At 40.8% G+C, this 20,439-nt stretch overlaps 1 protein-coding gene across 1 annotated transcript in view; it reads left to right on the top strand.

Moving 5' to 3' along the window:
• Positions 1-12,507, top strand: part of EPSTI1 (epithelial stromal interaction 1) — a 181,438-nt gene extending 168,931 nt beyond the window's left edge. Inside the window, 5 exon segments of the mRNA XM_090258298.1 lie at positions 4,433-4,532; positions 10,687-10,718; positions 11,960-11,980; positions 11,982-12,078; positions 12,080-12,507. Of these exon segments, the coding sequence (XP_090114424.1) occupies positions 4,433-4,532; positions 10,687-10,718; positions 11,960-11,980; positions 11,982-12,078; positions 12,080-12,214 (385 nt within the window). The 3' untranslated portion in view covers positions 12,215-12,507.
• Positions 12,508-20,439: the final 7,932 nt, after the last annotated feature.

The following is a 20,439-nucleotide window of genomic DNA, read 5'->3' as shown; positions in this document are numbered from 1 at the left end:
TAAAGAAGAAAGAAAGAAAAAAGAGAGAGAAAAAAAATATTGAAAAAAAATATATATATACCCCCCAAAAACCCCCCAAAAAAACCCCAGGAAAAGAATAAAGAAAGAAGGAAAGAAAAGAAATAAGAAGAAAGAAAGAACAAGGGAGAAAAAATTTGGGAGAAAAAATTTGGAAAAAAAAAAACGATGTTTTTACTCCGTTTAAGCCTTGGTGTGTTGCCTTCTTTTTCTGGGTCCGCAGCTGGTCTAGTGTGGCAGGTCAGAGGTTCTTGTTTTTTGCAGGACTGGTGTGCACCCCCGGTTGCCGCTATGGTGTGCGCCCGCGGTTGCCGGCACGGCGCGCTCCCTTGCTGCCCGCTGGAGCCAGTTGAGGTGCCCTTGCGCTCGAGCCCTTGAGCGCGAGCCCCTGCGCGCTCAGGCAGCCCAAGAGTTTGCCCCACGGTTGGAGCCCACTGCTGCCGGGCGCGGTGGTTCCCCGTTCGCGCCGAAGTGTCCCTGCACGCGACCCTGCCCGCGCGGGCGGCCCGAGCGCTTTCCCCGGGATTGGCTCCTGCTGTCGCTGGGCTGCGGCAGTTCCGCGTTCGCGCCGGGGAATCCCTGCGCGCATCCCTGCACTCGCGGGCGGACCGAGAGCTTTCACTGGGATTGGCTCCTGCTGTTGCTGGGCTGTGGCAGTTCCGCGTTCGCGCCGAGGAATCCCTGCGCGCGTCCCTGCACTCGTGGGCGGCCCGAGAGCTTTCCCCGGGATTGGCGCCCACTGACCCCGGGCTGAGGTGCTTTCTCGCTTGCGCGCCGCCCCGTGCCCTCAGTCCCGCTGAGCCGAGCTCCGGGAGTTGGTCTCTGGCCTCTTAGGGCAGGGCCGGGGACACTTGTGCTCAGTGGAAGTGAGTGTCTGTGGGTCGCCTCCTCCCACTGTTCCCGTGCTGCAGCCGCCCGCCTTCCCTCACCCGTCTGGGCGGGCACAAACAGAGCCTGCGCTAGTGGTCTGCTTTCCGGCCTGGGGCCCTGCGCCCACGGGAGCTGTCTAGGGGTGTCTGTGCACGGTTCTCTGCCTGCTCAGTGGGCCCTCCCTGTGCCCGTAGGGGCACTGATCTTATGTCCGTTGGGGAGTGTCTGAGGGACGCCTGGACTCACGGCACCGCGCACCTGGGCCAGTGAGTGAGAGCACTTCCCTATGTGCATCCCCGTGACCCAAGGATAGGGTTGGGGAGTGGATGAGCGCGCCTCTGCGCCTGTGCTCCTCCAGAACGGCCTACCACCCCCAAACTTTCCTCCCCTCTCCACCGTCCACTAGAGAAAAATATAAAGGAGAATTATGTTCTCACTTGCCCAGCAGCACGCTGTCTCCTGTCCTTCAGCGCCAATGCCACTTGGTCGAGTCCCGTCTCTGCCAGCGGGCAGAGATCTGCTCTCTGCCTGACTCCTCTCCGGGCAGCCTGTGGTCGCCAAAAATCCTTTGTGTGCTTCCCGCCACAGCTCGGGCAGCCGCCCCAGTCAGGAATCCCGTTTCGTCCCCTTTTTCTCCGCTATCCTCACTAAACAGGTTGTTCCCAGATGGATTTTCTCTAATCCAGCAGTGCCTTGGCTCAACTCCCACCAATGTCCAGCTGCTCACTGAGATGTTCTGTCTGCAATTAGCCCAAACTGCAGACGGGTCTCCGGAGCCTAAAACCGCAACCTCTCCTCACTCCTCTGCCATCTTACCTCTCTACCGACAATGTGCTTTCTACTGTTTAGAAGTTCACATGGCCTAAAACTCAACCTTGAGTTTATAATATAAAGCTTATGGGATTCCTCACAAGGTTTTCAATTAATTGTATGATTGAACTTGAGTGCATCTGTACCTGCTCAGTGTAACTTTTTGAGTAAGAGAAGAAAGCTTAAACTCCAGAGAGAAAGGACAGACCATGCAGGTCAAGGACTTGAAAGGAACTGGATTGTGAGCTGAAACCTGGAATGAACTGAATTGATTTACTGAAACTTGAACCATTCTTGAATAACAGTTTTTTATACAAATTAACCCTGAAAAGAAAATCCAGAGCATTAGTTTGACAGCAATAAAATGTGTGTGTTGTACTTTCTAATACTGGTAAACAAAAATATAAACTAGTAATTTTCTTAAATTTGAATTCTCAATAAGAATTGAGAAAAGTAATCTCTTTACCACCCATAATCTCTGGTTGACCCCCTCAGTTTCCTCCTAGTAACTAATGCTGAAAAGTGAATTGCATCACTTCACATGCATGACAAATCAGCAATCTGCACAGTGTTTAAGTGGACAGTGGGCAGTTTTGCAGCCTATACTCACCACCATTGGTGGTTTCACAATGCAGCTGCAGTCACAGAAGCAGGCAGAGGTGGGGATTATGCACCTAAATAATTCACTCATTTACCTTTTACATATGAGGACATGTGAAAGCTTATGTCTCAGCACTGGGAATAGACTAAACAAGGCAGAGAAGGTCCCCGACTGCGTGGAAATTGCAAACTGGAAGAAAGAAATAGAAGTCAAGAAGTTAAGAGCAAGATGTTGATGGAGAGATTGGAGGTGATAATTCCTCAAAAAAGAGGCAACATTCCAGGACAAGAGCTAGTCACATGGAGACTGGGGAACAAAACATATGAACGTTTTCTATTCAGGCATAAGAACAAATGTGAAGGCCCTAAATGGGGAATGAGTTTGGACTTTTTGAGTCCCAAATGACTGGATTATAGATGGTAAGGAAGAAAATACTATGAAGTAAGGTAGAAAACATAGGTAGAAGCCAGAAAGTACAGGATGTTATAAGCCACTGATTTTATTCTAAGAGTAATAGAAAGTCATAGAAGAGTTTTAAGCAAAAGGAAGGCATGCCCTCTTTCATGATTTATTGAGCTGGTTATGTGGAGAATGAATCACAGAGGCAGAAGTGGAAGCAAAAGCAAGATGAGAGAGGATAGCAATTTGGGCTATATTGGTGGCCCTGGAAAGAAATGGGTGAATTCAAGATGTGTTTGGTGGGTAGAAACAACAGGACTTTTAGTGGTTTGGCTATGGGGTGGAATGGGGATGTTGAGGGAGAGCCCATTTTTGTTACTTACAAAAAGACTGGATAAAAAAACCCCTAGGTATATGAGCAGTCAAGAAAAGCATTGGTTGTGGTGTTTAAGGGGGAGCAGGGTCAGCTTTCATTTCCTTAATATGCAAGTCTCCAGCTCAATAAAATACTATTCACATTGAGCTCTGCAGTGAGCCAGGCTGACCAGACATGGCACTTGGGTAGATTTTATGGTGAGAAGAAAAATGCTTTCTAATAACTAAGATGTAACCAGTGTTTGAGTTGTTGAGAAAACAGCAACACAATAAGCCCAAGATCCAGCTGGATCAATATGCAGTTGGCATTTTAGGTATCCCTGAACAAGCACAGACAGGCAAAAAATATCCTCTGACTTCTCCACCCAGCAGTCATTATCCTTAAAGTCCCCAAACCTCCCATAATTATGGACTTACAGCAGAATGTCCACATTCTGCTAACCTTCATGATTGAACAGGAAGCTAATGTGAGTGAGGCCAGTCTACCCTTTCTCCCATAAACCTATATTGAGTCGCTGCTGTGCACCAGGCAGTGTTTCTAACAAGAAGCTTATGGTCTTATCCCTCAGTAGTTTTTCGACATTATAAGGTATCTATCACAATGTTGGTTTTCTAGCCTTCACCTCCCTGACTCTACTCACCCATACCAAGGCAAGTCAGAGCATACTGTTTCCTCCACATTCTGAGCTTTATAATAATCATTTTCTTACCTCTCTTCAAGGTTTTACTTCCTATGTCTTAAATTTAATTTTTGAAATTGGTTGCTGCAAGTATGACTAAATATCATTGAAAGATGTACCAATTCCCTCTTTTGAAAGTTCAAGTTCCTCTCTTTTGATATTTCCTCTTCCCCATACACCTGTCCCATTTTCCATTTTTCACTTGTGGGATTTACTTGAGCAAGGCTAACAATGGATCCCAGTGCATAAGGGAGGGACATCTATCTTGCAACAACAGTGCCACAGAACTATTTTGGTTTTCTTTCATGTTTTAGTTCTTGTGAAGTTTCTATCTTTCCTCCATTTCTGGGATTCATGCCTTGCCTGGCCTGGCCATTAGGGGTCTGGTTGCTTGGATGAAGAAGGTTCTTGAACTGACAGAAGACTGTCCAGGGAAAATGAAATTAGGAACTGTGCCCTCTCTGGCCAAGCCACAGCCCATGGCCAGCACCAGCTCCAGCAAAGGATTGTTAACAGCATGTCGTGTGATTAATGTGAAAAGAAGTTTTTGTAGATTTCTTTTAAACTGAAGGGAGGAGAAGCAATCCCCACAGTCAGTCATATAGCACATTAGGTTCTCAAAAATCCTTCAGCTTTGCAACAAGCTTTTCACTTACACACATTTTTCATTGTTTTAAAGGGTAAATAGTGCTTTTCTGGACCAACTCCAAGGCAAAAGTCAACCAGGTGGCCTGGAGCACTTTGGAGGCTATTGGAATATGAATGGTGGTAACAGCTGGGTGAGTTTTTCCTATTCTCTTAAAAATATCTTTCAAATTTAAAGATAAAAACAATGAAAATTTAAAAAATATGTTGTGGTCTTCTCCCCAGGAATTTTTTTCCTGTGTTGTTCAGCTGTGTGATGGGCAGTCAGCCGGAATGATTACTATAAATTCCGCAATAGCTTCTGAAAGAGGGAAAAAGTCCTGATTTCAGCTCTGGCCAATCACAAGAAAAAAAAAATGACACTTGCCCTTTGTTCTCAATGTGATTTCCTGGACTGTAAGGATTTTTATCACCCCTGGCCTGACCCACAACAAAAAGAACATTTTTTTCAGGAATATTTTAAATGAAATATGGTTATAAAAATAGTAAGCATTCTCTAGTAATACACTTTCTCAGAGAAATTTAGCATATCAAAGAAACCAATATTTAATTTTTCACTACAGAATGATTTTTTCATAAACCATACAGCTAAAGGCACTTTTTAAAAATGAAATGTTGATAGAGATTTTTGTGAAGAAAACCTTGTGACTGTGTTTAATGTGTTTTGCATGCTTTATAATTTAACTGAAGCCCAGGTACATATGTATCTACTAAAAAAAATGCAACAGATAGAATCTTTAAACTGGTAAAATATAACAAAATAATCAAGTAATTGCTGACCTGCAAACTCTAGAGAAGATCACTCCTTAATACATACTTGATGGCCCTGACCAGGCATGGCTCAGTTGGTTGGCCATTGTATTGAAAGTGAAAGGTGGCTGGTTTAATTGCCCATCAGGACATGTCAGGACACATGCCTGGGTTGAAGGTTTGGTCCTCTTGCTTAGGAGAGGCAGCAGGCAGCCGATCAATGTTTCTCTCTTGCTCATTGTTTCTCTCCCTATCTTTCTCCCTCCCTTCCCCTCTCTCTAAAAAATAAATGAAAAATTTATGAAAAAATAAATACTTGATGGACAGAAGATTTTTTTTGAGAAGACAGTATGTTAGGAGTCTTACATGCATGTTTTCTTAAAAGGTATCCAGTAGTTAAAATTCGTATGTATATTTCACAAATGTATATATAATGAAGAGAACTAAAATCAGGCACATTTGCAGAGAATGCATGGTGGATGTGTTTATTTATCCATAATGCATGCTCATGTGTGTCACTATGGCATTCAGAAAAGAGACAATATGGAAGAGAGAAAAGATTCTAAACACAGTTTTTGCATCATATATTACAATTTACAAATTATTGACTGATACGAATATGTGCATAAGAGTCATGTGGCAAATGGAGCACTGTGAGTTTAATACATTATCTAACTTCGTGGAACTTACAAGTTATGAAACGTGATTGAAACTCAGATTTTGGAGAGGACTTGGAAATTGCTGCACATTTTCTCATCTATTCAGCTACTACCCAAATTTAGAAAGTACCTAGAAAAATACTTGGGATTGAGGGCAAGATAATGAGAGAGAGTAAATGAATACTGTATGGGCTGCTGCTAAGAAAAAAAGAATTGAGCTCACCAAAGACTATTGGTAGGCCTTATGTAAGTGAGCTATAAACCTTTCCTCACAGGTTAAAGAGAGAGGAATATTGTTTTCTCATGATGTGTTATGAGTGAGGATAGTTAAAGTTTTCTTAGTGGGGCAGGCATATCCAAGTTTAAAGTGGTTACTGGTTCTTCCATTACTTGAAAGAAATGTGATAGGAAGGTGAGAACTTCTTCAGATTCCCAGCTTCACCTTCACATCTACTTGCCTCACGACGTCCCTAACTGTATGCTTGCTCTACCCTGTGAGACAGTTCCTATCTTCTTCACTGACTGGGGGAGTTTTTCCTATCAATACTCCCCCCTTATCCTTAATTATCAGATGTTCCAACTATAAAATGCCCATCAGCATAAAATATTAAGAAACATAAATTAAGAATCCTGGCCAAGATGGAGGCCTAGACAGACATGCTGCATCTCCCTCCACAACTAAGGAGGAATACCACTACCTCAAAACTAGAGACAACCAGAAGTTCTAGAAAATCAAGCTACATGGAAGTCCAACAAAGAAATAAAGAAAAAATACTTATCCAGTGAGGCAGGAGGGGAAGAGCCCGGGGTGGAGAGGATGCAGCATGGTGGTAGCAGTAGCAGCGGCAGTGGCAGGCCAGCAAAAAGTGCAGTCACATATTTTAAAAAGTAGGGAGGGACACCTGGGGAGCACTCCCAGCACCCGACCAGACCACACAGCTCACAGTTCCAGCACTGAGGAAAATAAAGCCTCATTGCTTCTTACTATGCAAACCAGTGGCGGTTGGGGCAGAGGAATAAACTTCTGGTCTCTCAGCAGAGTCTTCTCATTTCAAGGGCCCCCATGGTCCTAGAATGCCTGAAGACCCACCCACTCTGGGAATGATGACCAGGGCAACAGCTAGAGAGGCACCAGTCCCATACGAAATGGGAGAAGTGCCTGGAAAAGGGGTGAGTGTTGAGCAAGTGGCATTGTCCCTATCGGCCCCTCCCACACACACAGTACCACAACGTGGTGAAACAAGTCCCACATATTGACAAATACCCAAAGCTCCTCCCTTTACAACATAACAGATACAACAACTCTGCCTGAGACTCAGAGGCAAACAAACACAGGACCCTGTCAAGATGAGGAGACAGGGAAGTATGGCCCAAAAGAGGGAGTGGATCAAGGTTCCAGTGGGAGGACTAAGTGATGAGGAAATAGCCAACCTAACAGATGTAGAGTTTAAAACACTGGTGATAAAGATGCTCACAGGCTTGACAAACATGCTCAAGTATGGCAAATGCATAAGGGAAGAAGTGAAGGCTATGCTGAATAAAATGAAGGAAAATTCACAGAAATCCAATGACAAAGGCAAGGAAACTGAGATTCAAATCAATGATTTGGAATGTAAGGAAGAAAAAAACAGTCAACCAGTACAGAATGAGGAAACAAGAACTGAAAAAAATGAGGAGAGGCTTAGGAACCTCTGGGACAACTTTAAACATACCAACATCCAAATCATAGGGGTGCCAGAAGGAGAAGAGGAAGAGCAAGAAATTGAAAGCTTATGTGAAAAAATAATGAAAGAAAACTTCCCAAATTTGGCGAAGGAAACAGAAATACAAGTCCAGGAAGCACAGAGAGTCCCAAACAAGCTAGACCCAAAGATGACCACACCAAGACACATAATTATTAGAATGCCAAATGTTAAAGATAAAGGGAGAATCTTAAAAGCAGCAGAAGAAAAGCAGAGAGTTACCTACAAAGGGGTGCATATAAGCCTGTCAGCTGATTTCTCAAAAGAAACTTTGTAGGGAAGAAAGGACTGGCAGGAACTATTCAATGTGATGAAAAGCAAGGACCTACAACCAAGATTACTCTATCCAGCAAAGCTATCATTTAGAATGGAAGAGCAGATGAAGTGCTTCCCAGGCAAGGTAAAGCTAAAGGAGTTCATCATCACTGAGCCATTATTATATGAAATGTTAAAGGGACTTATTTATGAAAAAGATCAAAACTATGGACCCTAAAATGACAACAAACTCACAACTATAAACAACTGAATCTAAAAAATAAAAACAAAATCCAACTAAGCAAACCAGAATGGGAATAGAATCATAGGTATGGGGATCATTTGGAGGGTTATCATCTGGGAGAGGGAAGAGGAGAAATGGGGAAATGGTGCAGGGATTAAGAAGCATAATTGTTAGGTACAAAATAGACAGGGAGAAGATAAGAAAAATATGGGAAAGGGTGAAGCCAAGGAATTTATATGCATAACCCATGGACATGAACTAAGGGGGGTGAGATTGCTGGAGGGAAGGGGTGTTCTGGATTGAGGGGCTCAAAGGTAAAAAAAAATTGGGACTCTTGTAACAACATAAGCAATAAAATATACTTTAAAATATAAATTATGTTGTTACAACCTTTCCTCTTGATGTTTCTTTCTTCCTTTTTAGAGCAAAATTTCAAAATGTATCAATTTTTGTTGTCTCTAATTTCTTCTTATTTCTTTTAAACCTACTCTAATCAGGTTTTAGACTTGCTCTGCTCATGGTCACTAACAGTGTCCACAATATAAAAATCCAGCGGTTATATCTCAGTCTTTATTTTTTGACCTAGCAGCATCATTCATCATGATGAGTCATTTCCTCCTCTTCAAAACTTTTTTTCCTTGGCTTCTAGGATACTATATTCTCCCAGATTTCTACCTATTTCAGTGGCCTAGCTGTTTCATTCTCCTTGTCTGAATTCTCTTCACCTTTTTGTCCTTACAGTATCAGAGTGCTTCATGGATCCACCTTGGACAACCTTCTGAGCTTTATGTTCACTTAATATCTTGTTAGCCTCATTTATTTTTTTTGAAATTTAATGTATATGCTTATTATTCCCAAAATTTAATTTCCAGCCTAGACCTCTTCCTGCAAACTCTAGGCCTTTATATCCATTTGTCTATCCAACATCTGTACTTGCACATCTAGTATACATTTCAACATTAACATGTCTAAAACTTAACATTTAATTCCTTTACCTTAGCTCTCTATCTGCACTTCTTCCTGTTTGCATAATGCTGCAACCCATCTCTCACATCTCCCAACAGATGATCCATCAGGAAAAATTCTTGACCCTCTACATATATCCAATCCAGTAGCTAATCACCACCTTCACCACAGTTATCCTGCTTCCAGCCTTTATCAATGATCACCTAGATCTTGAAGGTGTCACAGGTGGTGTATTTGCTTCCACTCTTCCCCACTTAGAGTCTACTCTCCATATGAGAATGATCACTTTGAATCAGAAGTCAGATCCTGTCACTCTTCTGCTCAAAATCCTCCAATGGCTCCCATGACTCTCCAAATCACTTGGAGTAAAGCCGAAGTCCTTACAGTAGCTTAGCAGACATTACATGAGCTAGACTCCACTTTACCCCTCAAGTGCTCTCCTACACTGCCCGTCCTCATTTTTCCTAGCCATGCTTGCTTCTTGGTTTTTTTTTTTTTTTTTTAAACTTGAGGAACTGGAAGCTCTCAAATTATGGCCTTTGCACTGGCTGCTCCCTCTACAGTCTTCTCCAAAAAATCCATATTATTTGTTTCCCTTTAAGTTTTTTCTTAAATTTCTCCTCAGTGAGGGTTCCTTGACCATTTATTTAGTATTACCACCTGTGTCTTTACCCTTGGCTCTTCCCATCCTCTTTAGAAGTTTCCGTTCTTTTTTTTTTTTTTTCATAGCACTCTGCAACTTCTAACATAATTTTTAAATATCATTTATTTATATGTTTTGTTGACTACTTACTCTTAGTCTCTCCCTGTGTTTATATATGTTCCATATGCCATCAGAGCAGGACCCTTTGGTTGTAGTCCAAGCATAAAACTGACTAGAACTTACCACATGCACAAGGAAATAGGTGGCTATGATTGAGGGTCACCAAAAAACAAAGATTTAGAACTAAATGATGTGATTTACTAAAATGACTAGATATTGAATTTTTAAAAGCTATGTATAAAACATTGGATGAAATAAATATTGGATTTAAAACAATGAGTAAAATGAGAGACAATGCCAACTGAGAGCAACTTTTAGGAAAAAAAAATAATCTTTGAAATTAAAGCACTCAATGAGATTATCATAAAAAAGGGAATACAAATTAAGAACTAAATCAAAATACTATTTTCATCTATTATTTGGCAACCCCCCACTTCCACAAAATAAAAGATATGCACTCTGTTGGCAATATACTCTGTTGGCAAGGCTGTGGAAAAACAGGTTCTTTCACACGTTTTTGGTGCAAATTCAAAATGATACAAGCACTGGGTAGGTTAATTTGTTACTGTCTTCCCATAAAATAAAAATGAGTTCTACACATATTACAGAAAAGTTCTAAATGTTCTAGGAACAGATGATTTCAAATGTCTGGGAAGATTTTCTAGATAAATGAAACATGATAAAACTATGATGAAAGCCAAGGAAAGATAAAGTAGTTTTCTGAAACATAATACAGACACTTAAGCAGTGAGCTTCTGATAAATGTATGTTGGTAGGAAATTAGGTAAATCTTTATTTTTAAACATTTCAAAATTTAAATCATATTCTTTTCATAATACTTAATATATATTTATTATTTGATAATTTAAACTTCCTTTTGTATTTAAAAAATGCATTTTGCTTTTCTAGAGTCCTCTATTAGTTTTCATATTGCACCTAGGGTGGGCCATTTAAAGAATCACTTAAAATGATTTTTTTTTTCTGATAACAGTAGGTGAGACCCTTTGGGATACTATGAAACTAAATCTTTAATGGTAGTTAAGTATTTGTCATGACCTATGAGACCAACCTGAGATTTTAGTTTCCCAGAATGTTAGAACAGCAATAGTCTGAATCCCAAGAATGATGTGGTCCTCCTTTCTAGGTGGCTTGATGGAGATTTCTTGACCTTTGCATATAGTTGGCAGGAAGGGGACTCATTTAATTTATCTTTCTTTCTCAGAGTCTCCTTAGAAGTCAGCTTCCTGAGGCCTAATGCAATACAGCTGTACTCTATATATTTCCATTTAAATTGCTCTGCTCCACAGTATTAATCTTGTCCTTGCTGTAACTATGGAGATGGGTGGCAATATTTGTGAACATTATTATTTGTGAACATTATTATTTGTGACCCATCTCAGCCTATTTCAAAGAACACAGCTGATAAACGATAACTCAACTAGCCATACATTGTTGACGAAGACTATTTTGTGAATCAAATGCAATGGGACTTGAAATTAAATAATTTCATTGGGACTTTAAATTATTAACAAATAGTCACTGAAGCTTTGTCAGGGCAGCCTTACTCTGAGAAATCACCCAGAGACCACTGTGGGATTAGGCAATGGGTTTATTGAGGGCAAAAGAGGGGAAGGGAAGAGGCAGCTCCCCAACCAACTTAATGGCCCGTAGGAACAAGGGGAATGGGGAATGAGGAACGGGGAATGGGGACCCTCGATTCTCCTCATGGGCCCATAGGAGTCCCACCTGCACTTCTGCAGGCACCTTTTTTATACTTATCAACCACACATTTTGGTGAGGGTGAGTTTACTTGTCAACATATTCAGTAGATCATTTACATCTTATTGCTCGCCCCCACCCCACACAAACACACACACCAGGTTAGTTAATATATCAAGCTAGGTTCATTACCGTTTCCCCTGGGAATGGTTTCAGTACATCAACACATCTTTTGGAAACTGTAAATCTATCAGCATATCTTTGGGAATGGCTAAGTCCAGGGCCAGGTTTATTATATACCAAAAGTCCAGGTGTGCCTTCCAGCTGCCTCCGTGTCCTGACAAGCTTGATGTAGTAAGAGTATTCTTTGAAAGGACTTCATTGTGGTTTACAAAAGCTTTGAATTTTGTTTTGCTTCTTATAGTAATTGTTGTTGTTTTTTTGTTTTTTTTTTTCCTTCTAGGATATATGAGAAACATTTACTTCATCTGGTCTTTGTCAACTGACCTTGAAACCCCCAGGAGATACTTTTTTTATAGTGTGATTTTGTTCACCCTCACTGCTTTTACCTTGACTTCAACTGACCACCCACACAGCTATCTGAGCAGCTGGGCATGAAAGGTTTCTCCCTATCATTATTTAGGAGTGTTTGCAGGAGCTGATTACTAAACTCACATTTAATCTCTATTGCCAGTGAGATATTGCCGTATTTTTCTAATTGTTTTTTTTTTTTTTGGCCTCTTATTGGAAGTATAATCACAGCAATGTTAATAAGATAGAAAATGAGAGAATTATTTGATGCCTTCAGGTTAGTGAGAGCTATGGATGCTGCATGTGTGTCTTTCTAAGCAGCTAATTCTCAGATCAGATTTAGGGAGGTTTTGGCATCTTTTTAGCTTTTAATCTCTACTTTCTAAATTTTATGTATAAACGTGAGCAAATGAAAAAAATAAATATTTTAATATCTTTTAAACAAATTTATAAATAAAATTTGAACTACTTTTGCATAAATGGTTTATTTTTATTTTTAATGAAAAGCTCTTGAGTCTTGAATTTTTCTCTCTTAAGGTGTCTCATCTTTACATTCTCCTTTACAATTTTTCGAATGTTTTTGAGTTTTTTACTTGAGGTTGATTCCTAGTTTTAAGCCATTGTGATCTGAGAAGATGCTTGATATAATTTCAATTTTCTTGAATTTGTTGATGCTTGTTTTATGTTCTACCATGTGGTCTATATTTGAAACTGGTCCATGTGCACTTGAAAAGAATATATATTTTACTTCTTTGGGGTAAAACGTTCTATATGTATCAACTAAGTTCATTTGATCTAGGGAGTTGTTCAATGCCTCAATATTCTTGGTGTTTCTTTGTTTCGAAGATCTGTCCATTGTTGATAATGGGGTGTTAAAGTCCCCTACTATGAGTGTGATGCTGTGTATATCCTTCTTGTAGTCTTCCAATATTTTCCTTATATACTTGGGTACTCCTATGTTGGGTGCATATATGTTTACCAGGGTTATATCTTCTTGATGAGTTGTTCCCTTGAGTATTATGAAATGTCCTTCTTTGTCTCTTCTTATGGCCTTTGCTTGAAATCTGTTTTGTCTGATATAAGTATTGCTACCCTAGCTTTTTTTTCATGTCCATTTGCTTGAAATACTTTTTTCCATCACTTCACTTTCAATCTGTGTAGATCATTTGTTCTAAGGTGGGTCTCTTGTAGACAGCATATATGTGGGTCATGCTTTCTAATCCATTCAGCTACCCTATGTCTTTTGATTGGTGCATTTAATCCATTTACATTTAAGGTTATTATTTATAGGTATTTATTCATTGTCACTTTCCTCCTTTTTACTTGTGTTCCTCTCTGTCTCTCTCTGTTTCTTCATCTTCTTAAAGCAGACTCTTTAGCATCTCTTCCAATGCTGGTTTGGTGGAGATGTATTCTTTTAGCCTTCTTTTGTCTTGGAAACTCCTTATTTCACCTTCCATTTTGAATGAGAGCCTTTCTGGGTAGAGTAGTCCTGGTTGTAGGCCTTTGTTTTTCATTGCTTGGAATATTTTTGGCATTCCTTCTGGCTTGTAGTATTTCTGTTAAGAAATCTGATGATAGCCTTATTGGAGCTCCCTTGTATGTTATTAGCTGTTTCTCTCTTGCTGCTTTTAGGATTCTCTCTTTATCTTTGATTGTTGCCATTTTCATCATGATGTGTCTTGAAGTGGGCCTGTTAAGGTTCACCTTCATTGGGACCCTCTTTGCTTCATGGACTTGCATGACTTTTTCTCTCATCATGTTAGGAAAATTTTCTGTCATTAGTTTTTCAAAGATGTTTTCTATCCCTTACTCTTCTTCTCCTTCTGGTATTTCTATGCTATGGATATTATTATGTTTCATGTTGTCCTGCAGCTCTCTTAAAACCTCTTCATTCCTTTTCAGTCTTATTTCATTTTGTTGCACTGGCTGGGAATTTTTTTCTCCAGGTCACTGATCCGATTTTCTGCTTCCTCTATCCTGCTGTGTTAATTTCTTCTACTGTGTTCTTCAATTCAGAAATTGTATTCTTCATTTCCTCCTGGCTCTTATTGATAGCTACTATGTCTTTTTTCATGATGGTGTAATTTTCAGTAAATTTCTTGTAGTTTCTCTGGAGGCCCTGGTAGTTTCTCTGGAATTCTTTGTAGTTTTCTTTGAGCTCACTGAGCACATTGAGCTTCCCTATAATCCATGTTTTAGATTCCATGTCTGATAGTTTGCTTTTCTCTACTTCATTTAGCACTCTTTATGGGGATTTCACCTTTTTTTTTTTTTGATAGGGGGTTGTTTCTCCATCTCCCCATTTTTGTGACTCTTCTTGTTGGTTGCTGCTTCTTAGATTGATCTGTATTTCCTGCATCTGTCCCTGGTGGCAGCAAATCATGTACCAGTCTGTACCTAGGCAGCCTGTTGGAGACTACCAGAGATCTACTGCCTTTGTCTCCTATAGTTGTTAATCTATTCATCTGTGATCAGCTGTCAGGCTTAAGCACCGAGGGTGTGGCAGATTAATTCCTGCAGGCAGGGCTTTTGCTTCCCCTCAGACTGATGCCACTTAGAGTGGAATGGTCTGCCTGCAGTCGTCGTCGTCGTCGTCGTCGTCGTTGGCAGCCGTCCGTCTCGAGAGACGATGGTGTAGCTTCTTAAGAGTCTACCTGCACTGCTGAGAATGGTTGTGCAGTCCGACTCGGGAGTGACACGGTATCTGTCTCCTCCCGTGCTGAATCGACATCTTGCGATGACGCTGGAGTGTCCTCTCCAGTGAAGCTGAAGCTACAGAGCCTGGGCAGGGTGATATGGAGGGTCTGCTGTTGCCCATGCAGCAGACCCCCCCTCTCTTCGCAGCTGAAGGGTCCAAGGGAAAGACGGAGTCAATACAGCTTGGCTTCAGGTGCGCCGCAGGAGTTGCCGGTGTTGACTACAACGTCAAACCGCCTTAGGGACTCCGGCTCCGGATTTTCTGTCGGGGTTTACTCCCTTAGCCTTTCCCCTGAAGAGGTATGCTACAAGGCAGCGGAGGTTTTTTGGAGTCAGAGTTTTCCTTCTCTGATGTGCCCTGACTGGAAGATCGAACCAGCGACACTTAGCTCGCAGGCCGAGGCTCAATCCACTGAGCCAAACCAGCCAGGGCAGTATGCCCTGCAGTATGGGGAATGAGTCAGCACTGGGATTCGGTAAGCTGCTTTTTCAGTTCTCTTCCCAAAGCCACCACCCAAAATTTTCCCCAAGCATCTCTAATCCTCTCTACCCTCCCTCTGCTTGAGCTCAGGGTAAGTGGGTGCCAAAATACTTTTTGTATGTGATCTGTTTAAGAGCTCTTTGTCCGCTGCTGTATCTTTCAGGGTAGCAAAAAACTCTGTGGCTTTTCACTTTTCACAGCTGGATGCTATTTAATTTCCGCTCTGTTGCTGTAGGGTGGGAAGCTCAGCTGGGAGTCTAGACCCTGCCCTTCTCTGGGGCACACCTGGCTGCTGAGCTGTTTCTCAATCCCTTCAGATGCCACCCGTGGGAGCCAAGCAGCCCTTTTGTGTCTCTGCACTTCCTACCAGTGACATTGTGATGAAGCGGCCTTTTCTATCTCCGTGGTTATAAGACCTATCCAGCTAGTGTTCAGTTGGTTATTCCGGAAGATTTCTCCACAGTTAAGTTGTAATTCCAGATTGGTCCTGTGAGGAGGTTAATGTAGCTTCCATTTACTCCTCCACCATCTTGGATCTTCTCTCTAGTATTGAAGTTTTAAATATTTGTGTATTTGGATATATTAATCTTTCTCCTTTGTGATTTCTTCTTGGTATTATGTTGTTAGATTTTAAAATGTACAAAGCAACAACCCACCTAATGCCCCATTTCAAGAATATGAAGGATTTTTCCTACTGCTGTGTGTGGTTATGAGCAGTGCGGGGCAGGGTATCTTATTTCACTCATAGCATAGACCTGAGCACCCATGCGTGTTTTTACCCTGGAGAAATATTTCTTCTGATTTATAAAGACTGTGTTTACATTAAAACAAACATTGGATGTTTTTATTTAAAATGATTTTGTTAAAAAACATTTTATAAAAATATCTATTAGAAGTTTATTTTTAACTTGAAGATTTGTTTGTCTTTTCAGCAAGTATCTTTAGGAAATCACATTGTAGTTATAGTAAATGTGGACATGCACATATTTCCCTTCAAAGTAAAACATTTGACATTTATAAAAATTAAAACTTAAAAGTCAAGATTTTGTGATAACCATAGCTGAAAATTTGAAATTGATTACAGAAAATATATAACCATAGAGATAGTGAACATGAGCTTAATTTTAATTTCTAGGATATTAAACAGATGAGTGATGATTAGTTGGACCTTTTCCTATGAAATGGTGTGTTTGGAAATGTTACTTTCAGAGGAGATAGCAGGCATTGTGTTAGAGTCATTAACAGGGGTAAGAAAATAGTAAGGCTATGTTTTTCTGTTTTGTTTTGTTTTGTTTTGTTTTTTTAGCTCTATGAACTAGTGCATATAGTAGCTAACTCTTTGCTGATATGCATGAAATAAGATTGGAATAACCTATAATACATTTACATGGGAAAAAGTATGCTTTTCAAGTTACTGTAAGGATTACAGAGAGAATAACTATGTAAGACGTTTCTTTCAGGAAGAAGCCTGTGTTGGAACTCTTTCCTTTCTAAATATTTCATTGTTTAACAATGGAGTTTAAAAAAGATCATAGAAAGAGGATTTTTTTCTCACAGAACTATATGCTCAAAAGTGAGGATTTTTATAGGCAGACCAAGGTAAATGGAGGAATATTTCAATACATTTATTGCCATGTCATTGTGCCACCTGCTGAGGCATAAGGCATGGAAAAATATGCTGCAACACACATCCCCTAGGAAGCTAATTATTGCAACCCCTTTGCTATGCTGCCCAAAGCTGTATGCAAATGCCTGCCATCTCCCTTCTTTCTCATTCCTTTAAGAGCACTGCCTATAACTGTGCTGTAGGGTTTGTTCAGTCATCAGGAGGCAGACATTCCATTCTACACAAATGTTACATGAGTGTTCATGTAACTGATTAAAAAATTTAATTTGTATGTTTTAGAAACCATAATTGTGCCAAAATAGAGCAAAAATTGTGCTTTAGTAATGAGGTAGAGCAAATAAGAGTGGAATATTCGAAACTGGACATTGTGAGTTATCAGAAATAAAAATTTAAATATGTTTTATTCTGGTGTGTTTTGAATATACACTATGGAAACACAAAGATAAGTATCAGAGCTCGTGTACTTAGGGAACAGAATGGTCAGACAAGGTATGTGACCACAATAAACAACCTCCACGTCTCAGTGGACCTTAGTGGATGGTAATGTTTGTATCTTTCTTGTGCTACGCATCCAGCATAGGTTGGCGGGATGTCCTGCTCATCTTTGTCACTCAGGGATCCAGGATGATAAAAGCTCCATTTCTTTCTGTTTCCCCTGTAGTGAGGGGAAAAGATAGCAGCAGTATATTGCACTGGGTACTTAAATGCTTTCACCAGGAAATGAAATGCACTATTTCTGTCTATATTTCGTTGGCCAGGACAAGTCACATGGCTATCCCTAATAGAATTTTATGATGTTTCCAGAAGAGAACTGAAATATTTGTAAGTAGCTCTAAAGACTACCCCCCAAATGCACTATCAGGTCAAAGAATCAAGATACAGGCACAAGAAAGCTTAACATTAAAAATACATATAAATGAAAATACTAGCAGAAACCTAGTTCAGTTCAAAATTTATTAAGGGGATAATATATCCCAGGGACTGTGATAGGTGCTGAAACTACAAAGATGTAAAAACCAGCCATGAAAGAACTTTATGTTGACCTAGGAACATCCACAAAGATAATCTAAAACAGAAATGAAATATGAACTCTGCAAAGCAATAAGGTAAGAAATGTAAGACACTGGTAATAGAGGGCTTTGGGCCATATCAAGTAGCTTTGGGCTTTGAAGGGTTATGAGCAGGGAATGGACCTGATTAGATTTTTGTTTTAAACCATGACTGACCCATGGAAGATGGATTTGAGGAAGGCAGGACTAGAGGCAGAGCAACTAGTTAGAGGTGATCACATCAGTCATAGTGAACAAAGATGAGAGTTCTAAGCTAGAACATTGAGTGGAGATGGGGAGAACAGAGTGAGCATATGAAGTTTGAAGAATATTGAAAAAAAATGCAGGATTTCTATAAGTGTCTGAATGTAGATGGAAAGTGACAAGTTATATGAGTTTCTTATTTCTAGCCTGGCTGATGGTAATGCGACCACAAGACAAAGTCTGTGGCATATCAAAGAAAGAGGAGCACTGGTGTGGTCAATTGAGTTTTCAAGACTATTGATGTAAGCCCGTTAAGTTCAGGGACATCATCTTGTTCAATGCTGTGTTGCCAGTGCCTTGAATGGAGCCTAACATATAATAGTGATTCAATAAATATGTAACAAATGAATGGATTTTATGGAGTAATATTTCCATAGATGAAGAAATGGAAGTTTGGTGGTGGTGGGTGGGGAATTGAAAGCAGGGACATTTAGGGCATTGGGCCCAAGTGGCTGGACCTTTACACCCACACTTTACCCAGTCACCACGGTTGTCTGGGTAGGGGCATGATATTGGATAGGGCCACTCTCTGTAGCTGAGGCAGACCCTGAAGTAGCTGACAGAGGCTATCTTATTCATTGTACTATCCGAAGCTGAGCAGTAAGTCCTTATTTGAAGAGGCATCTGGGTATCACATTGTCTATGACATGTTGGGTCTAGACAAGATTGGAAAAAGTGAGATAGGTTATCTCTGGGCATCCTCTGATCTAACCTTAGTGAGAACACAGTATTTGTGTCTACTAGACAAGTCCAATGTAGGAACTAAAAGCACCAAATGGCCAGTGTCAGAGGCTGTGATGGACATTAGAGAGTTGGAGTTTATTAGAAAGTGCTCTTGGGATCACGAGTTCTGGGAGGAGAAAGAGGAAGAGGACTGAGCAGGAGAAGCTGGCCTGTGAGGCAGCCTCAACACAGGAAACTCTGAAACTGGGAAATGGGGCTAGACCTTGGTTCCTCCACATAAACCAGTCATTGGACATGGGTACCCTGGGAAGAGGGTGTGGCCATAGTTGAGATGACACTCTCCAGCTAAAGCAATTCTGATGAGGGCTGACAGCTGGTCTTCCTGCCAGAAGCCCTTCTGGCAGCTGGGAGAAAAGTCCTTCAGTCCTGATAAGGGCTCTGAGAGGTATATCCCAGCATCACACCCCTACTTCCTGCAGAAGTGTACTGAGTCCATCCTGGCTAACTTTAATGCCAATAGTAGTAGTAGTGACAGTAGTAGTAGTAGTAGTAGTATTAATTGGTGTAAAAAATTCCTGAACGAATGCTGAAAGAATTAAGAACTGAGACAACAGGTAGGAACTAAAACTGTCTCTAAGCAAATCAGAAAAAGTCACTCTCTATAGTGGAGTTCAAGGAAGGATTTCTAGGAGAAACGAATGACTTATATTTGACGGCCTTGACGATAAGATGCTGATCCAGTCATATTTTTGAGGTGACTTATTTGAATTTTCACTTGGGCTTCTTCAATCAAGTGCCAAAGAATATAAGTAGATTATTTAACCCATTTTTTTCTAGTGTAGTATGGCAGTGCTTTTTCATTTGTGATGTCTTCTTTCATTTTCAGCAGTCTCCATTTAATCCTTGTGCCTGCAGCCCTGTTCTGAACATTCAGCAGACCCCACTACCATGCAGGGCTCTCTGGCTGTGGGTTCCAGCATGCTTTGTGCCTGATTATTTGGCCCCCACTCCACACAAAGCCAGCAACACTATCCCTTGAGCTGTGAGCAGAGGATTTTTTCACAACAATCGTAGAACATAGGAACTCATCCACTCCAACCCTTTACAAAGAGCCCAGGGAGCCGAAGCTCTTCCAAATGAGGTGCTTCTGCCAAAAGAACGCAGCAAAAGTGACTCTGGCTAGGAGAAGGAATCAGGTGCATTTCGTTTTATTATGAAATCAAAGCAGGGTTAAGAGGAGGTTAAAATACCTTTATTTGGCTCTCAATCATGGTCATAGCTGGCTCACAGTGCTATGGAATTGTGAAGGAGGGAGACATAGCAGAAGGAGCTCTGCACTTGACATCAGCCCTGCTTAACCCCTGAGTTCTGATTCTCCATTGATCAGGGCTCATTTATCTTATCACTCCTACTGCCCAGGAGAGTGTCTGGTTCACAGTGGGTGCTCAGAAGTGTGTGCTTTTGTTTTAGGAATTTTTTTCCTTGGCAGATGTAGCTTGTAGAAAGAAAGAATAAAATAGGGGTGAAAAAAGACTAAGGGGTTATAAAAGTTTTTCATCCCACACTGTACATTCCTCCACCCCCATCATGCAGAGCACAATATACTT

Source organism: Furipterus horrens, unplaced genomic scaffold, assembly GCF_987537825.1.
Source record: "Furipterus horrens unplaced genomic scaffold, mFurHor1.1.pri manual_scaffold_12, whole genome shotgun sequence".
Classification (NCBI taxonomy): Eukaryota; Metazoa; Chordata; class Mammalia; order Chiroptera; family Furipteridae; genus Furipterus; species Furipterus horrens.
Note: the sequence above shows the minus strand (reverse complement) of the source record. Positions and strands in the feature narration are given on the sequence as shown.